Source organism: Bos taurus, chromosome 16 (assembly GCF_002263795.3).
Source record: "Bos taurus isolate L1 Dominette 01449 registration number 42190680 breed Hereford chromosome 16, ARS-UCD2.0, whole genome shotgun sequence".
Classification (NCBI taxonomy): Eukaryota; Metazoa; Chordata; class Mammalia; order Artiodactyla; family Bovidae; genus Bos; species Bos taurus.
Window position 1 is genome coordinate 72,091,569 of NC_037343.1, and position 14,711 is coordinate 72,106,279.

General features: G+C 34.8%; 1 protein-coding gene across 8 annotated transcripts in view; it reads right to left on the reverse strand.

Moving 5' to 3' along the window:
• The window catches only part of RCOR3 (REST corepressor 3), a 53,317-nt gene that overhangs the window by 35,817 nt on the left and 2,789 nt on the right, over positions 1-14,711 (reverse strand). For 6 of the 8 annotated variants that reach the window (XM_024976309.2, XM_024976306.2, XM_024976308.2 and 3 more), the window contains 4 exons: positions 7,463-7,540; positions 4,825-4,877; positions 2,361-2,522; positions 875-999 (listed from right to left, as the gene is read on the reverse strand). In XM_024976309.2, the coding sequence (XP_024832077.1) occupies positions 875-999; positions 2,361-2,522; positions 4,825-4,877; positions 7,463-7,540 (418 nt within the window). Of the gene's footprint in view, positions 1-874; positions 1,000-2,360; positions 2,523-4,824; positions 4,878-6,908; positions 7,260-7,462; positions 7,545-14,711 lie in introns of those variants that run through there. The other 2 variants (XM_015475282.3, XM_059875425.1) reach the window with 2 other exon arrangements.

A 14,711-nucleotide genomic window follows, 5' to 3' on the forward strand; every position in this document is an offset into this window, starting at 1 on the left:
AAAAGAAACAAAGATTAATAAATTTAATTCACTTTTTATTCTATTCCAGTGTTCTTATAAAACTGTAATATAGCTACCTAGTAATTTTACTAAATATTCCCCAGGAGTTATCCTTAGGAACACAAGTTTTCATAATTTAGATTCCTCTAGTGTTTAGAAACATTTATCCTTTTAGGTATATAGAATCATTTAAGCAAACATTTCCAGCTAAAAAACAGAGACTTAATAGGAAAGATATTTAGAAAGAAATATCATTTGGGAGAAAGAACATATATATTAATTTGATGTAATATTTATTATTTCAGTTCTCCAATTGGAGGATAAAAACAGACAAAAACCAGAAAGAAAAATGATCTTTTATACTATCAGAAAGACACAGCTATAATAATGTGGACTTCAGTTATTCAGATAATTGTGGAAAGACCACCTTCCAGAGAATGTATTTCTTTTTTTTTTTTCCCTTACTTTTTCATTGCACAGCTTGGCATGTGGGATCTTAGTTCCCCAACCATGGATCAAACCATGCTCCCTGCAGTGGAAGCAGGGAGACTTAGCCACTGAACCACCAGGGAAAGTCCCGAATATATTTGTTAATATAGTCTAAATATATGTACTGAATATATCAATACTAAAGGGAAGCATTTGTAATTAAATACAATTCAAATATAACTCAGTACAAAGGTTTGCTGACTATGATTAACAGTTAAAGAGTTGAAGAAAGTTCTTACTATGAAAATTTCTGATCACTCAGTTCTTCCTGTCAGAGCAGAAATAGGAATATAAGGATAAGAAGCATTTACAATGTACTGTGATCACTGTTCTACCTTAGGAAATACAAGCAATACCTGTAACTCTATAAAGGCATCCAACCTACCTGTCACCCTGATTATGTCTATTGGCTAGTTTACGAGCCTGGCGATCCATTAAGCTTGTCCTAGATCGAGTTTTTTTCCAGGAATAGTAATATTTCACAAGGCTAGCAATTGTCTTATCTGGAAGCTTGAAAAAAAAATCATGTTAATATCAGCAAGTTTTTTCATAAACTCTGATTAACAGAATGAATAACATCTCTGATATTATTCTTTGATACTTAGCAAACAAAAGCATAGACAAAATTTTCCCAGGTACCTTTATGAATTATAGCATTAAAAAGTGCAGCTACAGTCATAGAACCCCACCATACCTATGTCACTGATATTTGTAAATAAATATTCCTATTTATTCTGAGCAGAGAAAGAAGAGAAGGATGTCACAAACTAATATGATGTGAATGGCCCCAGAAGTCCACAGCAAAATGGTAATATTCCACATTTGTTTTCTTAGAGTTACTCCACTCTTTCCACCCCCTCTGTAAACTGGATTTTTATAAACTGATTAATAATTCATATATCATAAAATTTACCAATTTAAAGTGTACAATTCAGAGGTTTTTAGCTTACCCACTAAGTTGTGCAACTACCACTATTTAATTTCAGATATTTTCATAACCTCAAGAAGAAACCTTAAACTTATTAACAGTCACTCCCTATTCTCCCTTTAACCCAGACCCTGGCAACTACTAATCTACTTTTTTCTCTTCAGATTTGCCTATTCTGGATATTTCGTATAAGTGCAATCATACTGTTGCTTAGCATAATGTTTTAAAGAAAAGCAATTCAATACCATTTTGTTTTAAATCCAGGCTTTAAGATGATAAATAATGCAAACAGACTTGGATATTAAAAGGACTAACGATCATGCACTACTTTGTCATATATTGACAAATAAGGACACACTCTTCCAATTAAAAATGTTGGTTTTGATTATGGAAGACACTTAGATATATTTGCAAACATTTCTAATTTCCAAAATTCAACTTAAAAGAGTTTAATGCAACAACTTCTCAGAGTTATACAATTTTGACTAGAAACACAAAAAATTTAAGAACTAGAAATAAAGAGCAGTTTTTCTTTCAAAAAAAAAAAAAAAGGAACAGCCCCTGAACAACGTTGAAATGATACAGAATTTCTATCAACAGTTTTCATATCCAAAGGAATATAAATTTGAAAATAAAATATTCATGTTAAAAATGAAACATTTAATAAAACTGAAATTATGATTTTTCCTGAAATGATAAACTTATTTAGTAAGTCTATTAAACATATACTTATCACAATCTTAATTTATTACAATGAAATGGAACATAATGATCACATATTAAGAGTAGTTGTAGAAAGTAAGACTATATGCAAATTACCTATTTCAAAATATTTTTAACAATTAGATTGGAAAACTTTTTGTATTTAATAATTAGGAAGTGTTTAACAACAGAATTAGGTATCACTCAGGTATGAACCACAGTAAAAGCAAAATTACCATACCATTTGCTGAATCCTGTGAAAGCTCTTCCCATGAAAACTAAAGGCTTGTTCAAATAGGACTTTATCTTCCACTGTCCACTCATCCGGAAAGGGAGTGAAATTAGGGAGATCAGCAAGGGACTTCTCAATGTTATGTTTATGCCAGAACAACATGCCAAGTGCCTTTGAAGAGAAATCATTCCCCTTTGGTTTTAATGGACTTATGTTCCATCACACTTGAGAGAGTTAAACACAAATCAGGTTAAAGTCTTAAGCCTATGACTTCAACTGAAGATACATTCAGTTTGGGGCTTTTAATCAGGGTGCCCAGGTAACAGAGCTCATTTCTTTCTTTCAAATCAGGGCCTCAGAAAGTAAATGTTTTTACATACCACATCTGCTGTAGAATCTAGGAAAAAGTGAGCTGAGGAGAGTGGCTATAATTACTAAAGCAGGTCTGTAGGCTCATATCAAGACTTTCACTCACATTTATTCATTTGTCAAGTGTAGGGAAAAATATGCTAAAAGGAAAAATAACCTGTAAGTCAATACTTGAATGAAACTATCAATTATAACACAAAACTAGAAGTGCTCAGACAAGACTCAGTAGAGAAATATTTATGTTTTAATCTGTTAGAAGTATCCTGGGCTAAACACTTCTAAGAAGTAAGAGTACCTCAAATGCAACTTTAACACTACTTTACCACATGTATTTCTAAAGTTCTTTATTATCATAATGTACACAAAGAATTACTATAAGGCATATTAATAATTTCAATGACTTTATTACCAAATCATAGGAAAACCTGAAATGGATAATTTTAGACAATTTAACAACTTTTCCTTCTGTTGTAATCTTTACTGTAAGGTACTGATACTTTGGCCACCTGATGCGAAGAGCTGACTCATTGGAAAAGACCCTGATGCTGGGAAAGATTGAGGGCAGGAGGAGAAGGGGAGGACAGAGGATGAGATGGTTGGATGGCATCACCGACTCAATGGACATGGCTTTGGGTGGACTCCAGGAATTGGTGATGGACAGGGAGGCCTGGCGTGCTGTGATTCATGGGGTCACAAAGAGTCGGACATGACTGAGCAACTGAACTGACTGACTGAGTATCATTTAGGGGATAAAGGTTTATTTTTTAAGAGGAGAGATAGCAACTTTTTAAATAGCATTAACTTCTCACTTTGGTAATACTTTGGTACTCTGGTAGTACTCCTTGAAAATGAACATGAAAATGAACACATATACAGTCACATTTCAAAGAATTAACCTTATCAAATAGTAAAAAGAAAGTCAAGTCTTAAAAACAAAATACATAAGCAAAGTCTTCAAAACCCACAGAAAAGTTAACTATATTTAGATTAACATCTCAATCTCACCAAAATGATTTTCTATAGTTTAACCATGTTGCTAACTATAAAATTAGCTCTTAATAATGCAGGTAACTGAAAGTTCACTTATTTTACTATTAATTCTGACAGAGGTTGATATTATACTTAGTTGAAATGAAATTTAAGAATGTCCACTTTACTTTCACTTTCCATGTTCTACATTCCCATTTTACCAGGGATAATGGACCATATGTCATATATGCGTGTGTGCATGCTCATTTGCTCAGTCCTGTTTGCGACGCCAAGGACTATATAGCCTGTCAGGCTCCTCTGTCCATGGAATTTTCCAGGCAAGAATACTGGAATGGGTTGCCATTTCGTCCTCCAGGGGATCTTCCTGACCCAGGGATCAAAGCTTTGTCTCTTGCACTGGCAGGTGGATTCTTTACCACTGCACCACCTGGGCAGTCCCATACCACATATATCTCCTTTTAAAGTTATCTATTTTTTTTAAGCCCTTTGTGAATTATTTCCTTCAAAATTTAAAAATCTTAAAATATTTCTTTAAATAAAAAGTTTAGTTTCTAGGTCTTTTAGGTTAAAAAGTCAGAGAATTGTCTCTACTTAAAAAAATTTTCCCTTTTGGTAAGTATTTGCTAGAGTAATCCTAAGGCTTTCAGACCTTTAAGAACTCAAAAAACAAAAACAAAAACAAAAAAAACAAACCAGAGGTACTGAGAGACAAATGTTCAAAAAATGTTCTCAAAAGCCCTTGAGATAAATAATGCTTATAAAAGCAAAATCTTTAATGATGAAAGGTCAGACTTTGCTACAACCTCCCAGGTAGCTCAAACAGTAAAGAAACTGCCCGCAATTCAGGAGACCTGCATTCAGTCCCTGGGTTGGGAAGATCCCCTGGAGAAGAAAATAGCAACCCACTCCTGCCTGGAGAATCCCACAGAAAAGCCAGATGGGCTACAGTCCATGGGGTCACAAAGAGTCAGACACGACTGAGCAACTAACATTTTCACTTTCATAAAGTTGGTTGAACTTAAGCACTTTCTTAAGACAGAAACTATCATGAGATGTTCTTTGGATCTGATAATTACTGAGGCAAACCTCAATATTAAAATGTTTCTGTACATACCTGTTCCACATTGTAGCCATGTTTCTCCTTTGCAATTGCAATATATTCATCCACTGTAACGAAACAGTGTTATATAATTAATTATTCTCATTTACTTCTTCTGCCCAGGTTGACTTTGCTTTTTTAACAAAGCAAAATTTAAAAACAATTATACTCTAGGGATTAAAAAAAAGCCAAAGTCATTTTCCATAAAACATCATAAAAAAGACCTTCACTTCTACATACAGGATCAGAAGCTCACTTGGTTTAAAATTTTACTTAGTATGCCTTATCTCCATGACCATACAGCATATACTTATTAAATTTACTGACATGACTAATTATTTTTGTATTATAAAAAGATCAATCTGTGGTCAGTCAACAGAGCCTAATTATAGTGTAAAATATTAGGTAGCTTCTATTGCAATATTTATTTAGCGAGACTTAGCTATTTAAGACCTCATCTCATGTTAAGAGTTTTCCCAAAGCTTTTACCTTCCCATATTTGATTACTGTATAAAGGATGGTTTATAGTTTTGCCAGTATAGTAACAATTTAAACATGTTTTAGTATGCCTAAAATTTTCTTCAGCTCCTCATGCTAGCTATACAAAAGGTACTTATATATTCCATTTTCTTTCATCCTCAATTATTATAATCAAGCAAATAGTTGTTTAAATAAGCACAGCTTCTATTATGACATAAATATACAGGCTATTTCAAGGCCTTATTGCTGAGAAACCTGCATTTCACATTTAGGACTCATTTTTATGCAAAGTCTTTCTAAATCCTATACAATATAAATATATAAATTCTTTAAGCACATTTTTGAGAAGCAGTGGTTAAGAATTCTGATCCGAGAACAGCTAGCTCATCTACCAAGACTTGATTCCCAGCCCTGTCACTTGTTTTTGGACTTTAAGCAATTAACTTGACCTTTTTGTATCTTAGTTTCTTCACTATAGTGATAAAAATACTACTATTTTCAGTACTATTCTTCCTAGGATTAAATGAGCTAGTATATGTTAAGTGCTTGAAGCATCTGGCCCATTTTAAGTACTTCCTAAGAGTTTGCTGTTATTAACAGTACAGTACAGTTTAATATATAAATATGCTATTATAACAATAATGCTGTTGTATTAACAACTAATTTTTATGGATGTTACTGTATCTCCCTAAGATTGCAAGCTTTGGAGAAAATCCAAATACTATTTTCTATTTAGAACTCATAGTATTTAAACATATGACAGATCTACATACATGCTGATTAACAAAAATGTCTTGTAGTCCTATAAATAGAGAAGGCTAAATAAAACCAATCAACCTGTGGTTCCCAGCCTTGGTTATGCATTAGGATCAGCAGAAGAGTTCTAAAATAGCAAGTCCTGGCTCCACCCTCTAAACTTTCTGATTTAATTAGTTTGAGGTGGAGGCCAGTCATCAATAGAAGTTTTTTTTAGTTCCCCTAAGCAAGTCCAAAGCACAGCCAGGGATGAAAACCACTGCCCTAGACCTTCACTGGGATATTCCAGGTGGACACACCACTGCAGGACATGTTGGCTTTCTGAATTTTGTTTTCCACTTTGCTAAGAAATACATCATTATATAAAACAGTGCTAAAAAGGCAAAAACCAATGACACACTGATGGTCAGTTTATGAATGAAACTGCCTATAAGGAAGACTAACCTGAAAAAACCTGACAATCTCTTTCAGGTTCCTCAGTACACAAAATGTACAATTTTGTGTTTTCAGTTAAAAATACCTCAAGGGCATTAATTCCTAGATTACCAGCTAGACTTTTTCCTGGTATTCTGAAGCTTGTAAATAGGAAGAATTATCAGGTATGCAAAATAACACTCAGTTTTCAATTTTTAGTTCTCTTACTGCATTAATAAGTATGACTAGACATACTGTGCACATGATATACATGACATCGTTAATTTTCATGGGACTAAATAAACCAGCATGGGACATCTTTTGATATTTGGTAAATATTTTAAAAAGACAAACTTATTTTACAGCTGCTAAAATAGCTGTTCAGTGATTTTTGTTTTAATAAATCAAATGATAATTGAGTGGAGGGGTGGGGATCTTAGTTTTGTTACCTGCACGTTTCCTATATCTGATGTGCCGCAAAGGATCAGGTCCGCTACATCACACTGAAGTCTAAAGCCACACCATGATTCAAGAAGTGCATGGTCAATGATCCAGAAGGTCTCCGTCCAGAAATGGAGAGCACAAAGATGACCTGATCGATGGCTGCTGAAGTCAGTTCTTTCCCCTTTCCTCTTTAAAATGGTAATGATAGTGGGCTCTTGGAAGTTTGAAGGCATTTCTTTACAGCTTCATACACTGAGGAATAGCCTGTGCAGATGTCTACATTGTAACTCCCTCCCCTGCTTCAGGATTTAAGCAGCAATGCCATCAGATCCTAGGTTTTTTCAGTCTTCCTGGGCCTGACACAAATTGGAATGATCAACCCACTATCTTTCAAAAGGAAAAACATTCTAACATAGCAAGCTCCATCAAAAAAACAAAATAAAACAAAGGCAAACTATTTCTTAGGAGATCTAAGAGATCCAAAAACAAATATAAGTTGCATTCTGAATTGGTTGATTGATTCCCTACTGACATAGACATCCAGTTTCAGAAAACTTACATTTGGCATCTGGGATACTGTGATATGGAGACCACACAAGCATTCCTCCATTGTCTTTATCTGTGTACTTTGTAGCACCTGGGGAAAAAATTATTTTGAATACGATGAACTTTATTCACATTCAAAATAAGTATAAGCAAAATAAGCTTTATTTCTATTTTAGTACAGTACCTGCAAAAGACGACAAAGAAACAAAGTACAGGAAAACAAAGAATAAAAACAGATTTACACTAAATATAGTAAATATATCATTTGTGGATATGAACAAAATTTTAGAAACACTGAAGCTTACCCTCTTTAAATTAAAAAAAAAAAAAAGACTTTATTATAAAGTACATTTTATATCCCTATTTCTCGACAGGTAATAAATCTGATTTAACTTTTATATGTTACTTGTTGTTTAGTTGCTACGTCATGTCCAACTCTTTTGTGACCCCATGGACTGTAGCCCACCAGGCTCCTCTGTCCATGGGATTCTCCAGGCAAGAATACTGGAATGGGTTGCCATTTCCTTTTCCAGGAGATCTTCCTGACCCAGGGATTGAATCCACATCTCGTACATTTGCAGGATTCTTTACTGCTGAGCCACCAGAGAAGCCTATGTTACTTAAGAATTATTAAAAATTCCAGAGAAGCCCATATCTTACTTAGGAGTTATTAAAAACTCTTGACTTAAAAGCACATACTTCAGGGGATAATTGTTTTGCCCCATATCTAAATGGGCCAAGATCATTATAATTTTTGAACACTTGTATCTACTTTTTATGGTTTCTATTTAATCTTACTCCCTTGCTAGGAGTCTGCCAGTTACTCCTTTTTAGAGTTAATTACTTCTTATATTTACAAACATTTGTACTCTGTGTAAGAGAAAAACAAAGTCAAAACATGTAAAGGTAATAATGCTATTTCTTCTTAATGTAATCTGAGAGTCTACCGCTACCTAACCCAGAAGCATACTACTGCTATTTATAATTTATTTGTTATAATCTAAAGAGTCAGGAAAATCAAACACTATTGAAACTGCATGTAAATTAAGAAAAGACAGAATGAACAAAAGGCCTAACACAGTTATCCCCGAGCCAAGTCTATGCCAGTAGGTTTTGTCTTTAAATTCTTGGTGGTCTTTTTCTGGCTTCTTCCTAATTCTTTGGTGCATTCAAGTTAATTAAACAGTATGAGCTGTTGATAGCCATCAGTAATTAATGACTAGAATTTCAAAATTACTCACAGAAAACATTAATAGAAATCTGAAGTTAAACTGTAATCATTTATGAAGTTACAAATAATTCAGAATAAAAACCATTCATTTCCAAGGGTAAATGTAACTATTACTATACTCCCAACTAGAGACTTCATCTATCAAGCAATAAGATCATTCAGTAGTTCTTTATTTAAGCTAAACATTGTTATGTATGTTTACTATAAAGAAAAATTAGGGACAGAGAAAAAAGAAATGAGAGAATACTGTAACTGCTAAGTCACTTCAGTCGTGTCCGACTCTGTGCGACCCCATAGACGGCAGCCCACCAGGCTCTCCTGCCCCTGGGATTCTGCAGGCAAGAACACTGGAGTGGGGTGCCATTTCCTTCTCCAAAGCATGAAAGTGAAAAGTCAAAGTGAAGTTGCTCAGTCGTATCCGACTCTTAGTGACCCCATGGACTGCAGCCTACCAGGCTCCTCCGCCCATGGGATTTTCCAGGCAAGAGTACTGGAGTGGGGTGCCATTAAGTATTAAAAAAATCATAATTACAATATAAATCTAAAAGAAAACCTACTGCATTTTGTCGTAAGTATCTTTAATGAAAGGATGAAAACAGGAATTGAGAATTTAAGGAAATCAAGTTTGAGGGATATTATCTAAAATTTATATTCACTGAAAATAAATTTTAAGCTATCTTTTTAAAATTCTAATATTAAGATATATATTTAATTTTTAACCTCATAAAACAAAAACACAAAAGCAGAATAGTTAAACCACTCAGGAGAAACAGACAACTTGTCTAAGTTGGTCAGAAGTCCTTATTTAATAAAACCTTATTGCTATTTCTGGGCCTCCCTGGTGGCTCAGTGGGTAAAGAATCTGCATGCAATGCAGGAGACCTGGGTTTGATCCCTGGGTTGGGAAGATCCCCTGGAGAAGGGAATGACAACCCATTTCAGTATTCTTGCCTAGAGAATTCCATGGACAAAGGGGCCTGGCAGACTACAGTCCATGGGATCGCAAAGAGTTGGACACAACTGAGCAACTAACACTTACTGCTATTTCTAGTGAGTATCCTAAATTTCAGTTCTTTAATATGGGACTGATTCTTTTTCACAATGGATTGTGATGCTAATTTAAATACCACTTAATAGAACATGGAATGCAACAAAGGAAGGTTTCCATTAAGTCTTGAGTCTAACCAGCATACATGTTTAATATTTAGACATATTTCCTTGCATCTGATCCTTGTATTACAAAAAGCTTGAATTAAAGTATTTTCATTAAATATCTCTTCTTAAGCTGATATGAACTATTTTTTGTACTCTTGCTCATGAAGAACAGTTAAGTTTCCTCATAAATTCTTTTCACTGTAATTAAGAGCCTGATCCTCTGACAGAAACTGGCATCCAACTGTGGGGACTAATAGCTCTTCTAATGTGGGTGTATGGTGTGTGTGTGGCAATCTCGTCTGGTGGCAGAGAATGCTTACTTGCTGCTGCTGCTAAGTCGCTTCAGTTGTGTCCGATTCTGTGCGACCCCATAGATGGCAGCCCACCGGGCTCTCCTGCCCCTGGGATTCTGCTGGCAAGAACACTGGAGTGGGTTGCCATTTCCTTCTCCAATGCATGAAAGTGAAAAGTGAAAGTGAAGTTGCTCAGTCGTATCCGACTCCTATCGACCCCATGGACTGCAGCCTACCAGGCCCCTCCATCCATGGGATTTTCCAGGCAAGAGTACTGGAGTGGGCTGCCATTGCCTTCTCCAGAATGGTTACTTAGGCATTTCATAATGTTTTTGCCCTAGCCAATCATATATGTGCCCAAGTAGGACCAAAAGATGACTGATTTCTATAGGAAACCAGATATATTTTAGCACAATGGTTAACCGAGTAATCACTATAGAGTCAAACTCCAGGTGTGAATCTCAGCTCTGCCACTTCCTAGCTTTGACATCTTGAACAAATTTACTTAACTTTGTGTGCCTCAGTTTAACCTATCTTTAAAAATAGGGATAACGAGAGCACCTTCTTCACAGAGTAGTTAAAAAATGAAGTGAATTCGTATGCGTAAAGGACTTGGCATATGGTAAGCACTACCTAAGACTTATTGTCATTACTACGATATACTTACTGAAGATAGTTCTTTAAGTTCCATTCTTAGTCTATGCTGGAAAGGCTTCTTCTTATCAATCAAAAATATAAATGAATAAAATCTCATGGGGCTCTAACTCAAACAGCCGATGACCTCTCTTACCAACCCTTTGAAAATGAGACTGAATAGCTAAAATGACTTATTTTATTGACAACTCAGCCTGATTCCTCTCCTATAAAGAGTAACAGAAAGTAACTTGCATGACTAAAAACAATTTACCTCTCAGGATGACTTGCATTCAGTAAAGCTTTACCCTTTTCATCATAAAAGTTGAAGTAAACCAAAATACTTTTTAAAGGACATAAGCCAAATGTTTATTTTGCTTTTATCTGTAAAAATGTTTATGATTATACCTCAAGGGCCAACAAAGGTCCATCTATTCAAAGCTATAGTTTTTCCAGTAGTCAATAGATGGATGTGAGATAGTTGGATTGTATTATAGTTGGATTATAAAGAAAGCTGAGCACAGAAGAATTGATGCTTTCAAACTGTGGTGTTGGGAGAAGACTCTTGAGAGTCCCTTGGACTGCAAGGAGATCCAACCAGTCCATTCTGAAGGAGATCAGCCCTGGGATTTCTTTGGAAGGAATGATGCTAAAGCTGAAACTCCAGTACTTTGGCCACCTCATGAGAAGAGTTGACTCACTGGAAAAGACTCTGATGCTGGGAGGGATTGGGGGCAGGAGGAGAAGGGGACGACAGAGGATGAGATGGTTGGATGGCATCACCGACTCTATGGACGTGAGTCTGAGTAAGCTCCGGGAGTTGGTGATGGACAGGGAAGCCTGGAGTGCTGCAGTCCATGGCGTTGCCACAGATGAGTGACTGAATAACCAAAGAAGTTCAATTCTCCTGAAATCTTTCAGAGCCCCTTAACTACAGTTGGTAAAGTACATGTATGAGACCAATTTGGGGAAAACCAACAACAAAAACCATTTTGATTAGGATTTCTATACCAATAGCACGTTTCAAAGAAAGTACAAAAATATAAATCTATTTCTTTTCAGATTTTCTTTAACACAGTCAAACTAAGGATTTTGATGGAAATCATGGAACAAATATTCCATATAAAAAACTTAAATACAGAGATCAGTAAGACACTCCAAAATTTTTAAATTCTATTTATAAACTACGCTCTGAACTATACTTAATTCATCGATTTCAAACTGAGATAAACAACTTTCCAAGGGGTACACAATCAAGAATAAGTTTTCTGAGAACCAATTTTCAGAACATCAACTTCCCTGTTTTCTTTTCCAAGACAATCTGCCTGAGAAGTCACCTGCAGTCTAAGCTATACACTTAAGCTACTTCTGACCTTCTTCACAAATTTCCTTCCCTCACTCAAAAAAGAAAAAGAAAAATGGCAGGTCTTTCATACAACCCAAATCTTACAAGAGTACATTGCCTAAAATTTAAAAACCACTATGATGCCAAACAAATATCAGTAAAGCTCTCCTTTACTCAAGGTACCATGACTATTACAATCTTAATTAATTATGCATTAATTGTAATAACTCCAGACAGAAGAATTAAACATTTAGAACCTCATGTTCACAAGAGTACATATTATGATAGTACAGAAACTGGACAGGTGATGAATAAAACACTTTCAAGAAAAGAATGTTTTATAAAATTCTGTGAGGAACATGTATGGCAATTACAAAAATTTATACATTTTATAAAACAGATACTACCACATTGCTAAGTATTTACATTTAATTGGATGTGTTTAAAATAAGTTTATAACAACTCTATTTCAAAGTGTTAACATTTTCAATACACTGGAAATTATATCTTTCAACTAATAAACTCAATGACAAATAACAGATATCAACTTAAAAATACGTGAATCTGGTTTTCAAATTTCTTTTATGAGTAAGCAACAAAATATTTTGAAGGCCACTGCCTTATACATATTGAGTTCAGCTCAGTTGTGTCTGACTCTTTGTGACCCCATGGACTACAGCACGCCAGGCTTACCTGTCCATCACCAAATCCCACTCAAATTCATGTCCATCAAGTTGGTGATACACACTAATTTTTACTTAATCTTATCATATAGTTAATATCATCTCCCTTTTACAAATAAGAAAGCTAAGGCCTGGACACATTCAGTTCATCCAAGGTCACAATGCCATGGTGGCTAAAAGGCATATGATAAGAGCTAAGACTCTTAATCACCATGCAAAACTGCTCCTCATGATGTAAGTGTAGTCAGAAGGCACTACAGAAAAGTTGGGCTGGCCTAGCAACGAACCAAAAGGAAGAGAGTCACAAAAAAAGAGTCAAAAATCTGCTTAGTAAATTTTTATAAAGGCAGTTAGCAATGGTCCGTTAACTAACATAAACTGTTTCTAACCTAACAACAATAATTCCAATTTAAGTTTCAGTTCACTCATGTTTTCTAAAACACTCATTTTAGTAATTCTTTCTGTGCTTAATTTCTATCATTATCACTATCATCTCCTCCAGTAAAAATATCCTCCACGAAAAAAAAACCTTTTTAATTTTCCTATATTCTGATCATACTAATCTTGATACCGAAGAAATTTTTCTTCCAAATGACTTGGATGGCTATGGGTGAACAATCATGAAGACAGACTGAGTGGTTTATAAGACTAAAGACAATAGTATGTAAAAGAGAAAAGGAGAGGAGCTGACCATTTCTCAATTTCTATCATTAATAAACATCTTTTCTTTTTTCTTCTCTTCCAAAGAAATATGTTGAAGTTATGACCCAATGGTATTGATTTGATATGGAGTAAAAACTTCACACGACAGCACAACACTTAGAATAAGATAAAGCAGTGTTCTACGTTGAACAGCACAGAGACTCAAAATTTCCTTGTAAAAAGTATTTTAATAATGACAGTCTACATTTGCTTGACAAAATTTGCCTGTAACCACAGAAAAGCCCACCTAAGTTTAGATAAGTGGTTTTAGTTGTACCCTTGGGTTCAATATTCTGCAGATTATTGAGGATAAAATGAATACAAGCATACCTCATTTTATTGTGCTTCACAGCTATTGTGAATTTTTTTTTTTTAACAAATTGAAGGTTTACAGCAAGCCGGTGTCAATCAAGTTTATCAGCACCATTTTCCAATAGCATTTGCTCATTTCTTGTCTGTGTCACATTTTGGTAATTCTTACAATATTTCAAACTTTTTCATTATTATTATACTGTTATGATGATATGTGATCTTGGATGCTATTACTGCAAAAAAAACTACAACTCCCTAGAAGCTCAGATGATGGCTAGCATATTTTAGCAATAAAGCATTTCTTAATTTAGGCATGTACATTGCATTTCTGGACCTAACGTCATTGTACGCTTCTATACGCACTGGGAAAACAAAAGATTCATGTAACTTGCTTTACTTGTGACATTCGCTTTATTGCAGTAGTCTAGAATCAAACTCGCAATTATCTCTGAGGCATGTCTATAGATGAATTTAAAGAATATGACATCTATCCTTATTCTAATAAAAAGCATCAGTGATAGTCTGAGTAAACTTAATGAAAATGTAACTTTAAAAATTGCAATATTTGTGATTTTTCCCTCAAATATTCCACTTAGGCAAAATATGCAAAAATATGATGGTCAAGGAAATTGGGTAATACAAGTAGTGGCCATGTGAAACCACATAAAAAGTACTCTGCACTTTAAATAAGCTATTTTTCTAACTTTAAAATTGGCTCTAGTATTCCTTTGCTTGAAATCTGTTCCCAAAATTGCTATAGGGATCAGGTCATGGCCTGCACACATCTGTTTTAGCATGAAGTCCAGCTCTTTAACACAAGACCCCTCATCACCTTGTGTCTATTTGTTGTTTATGAAATATAAACCTACCTAATGGGACAAAAAGGCATGTATATTATGCTGGGACAA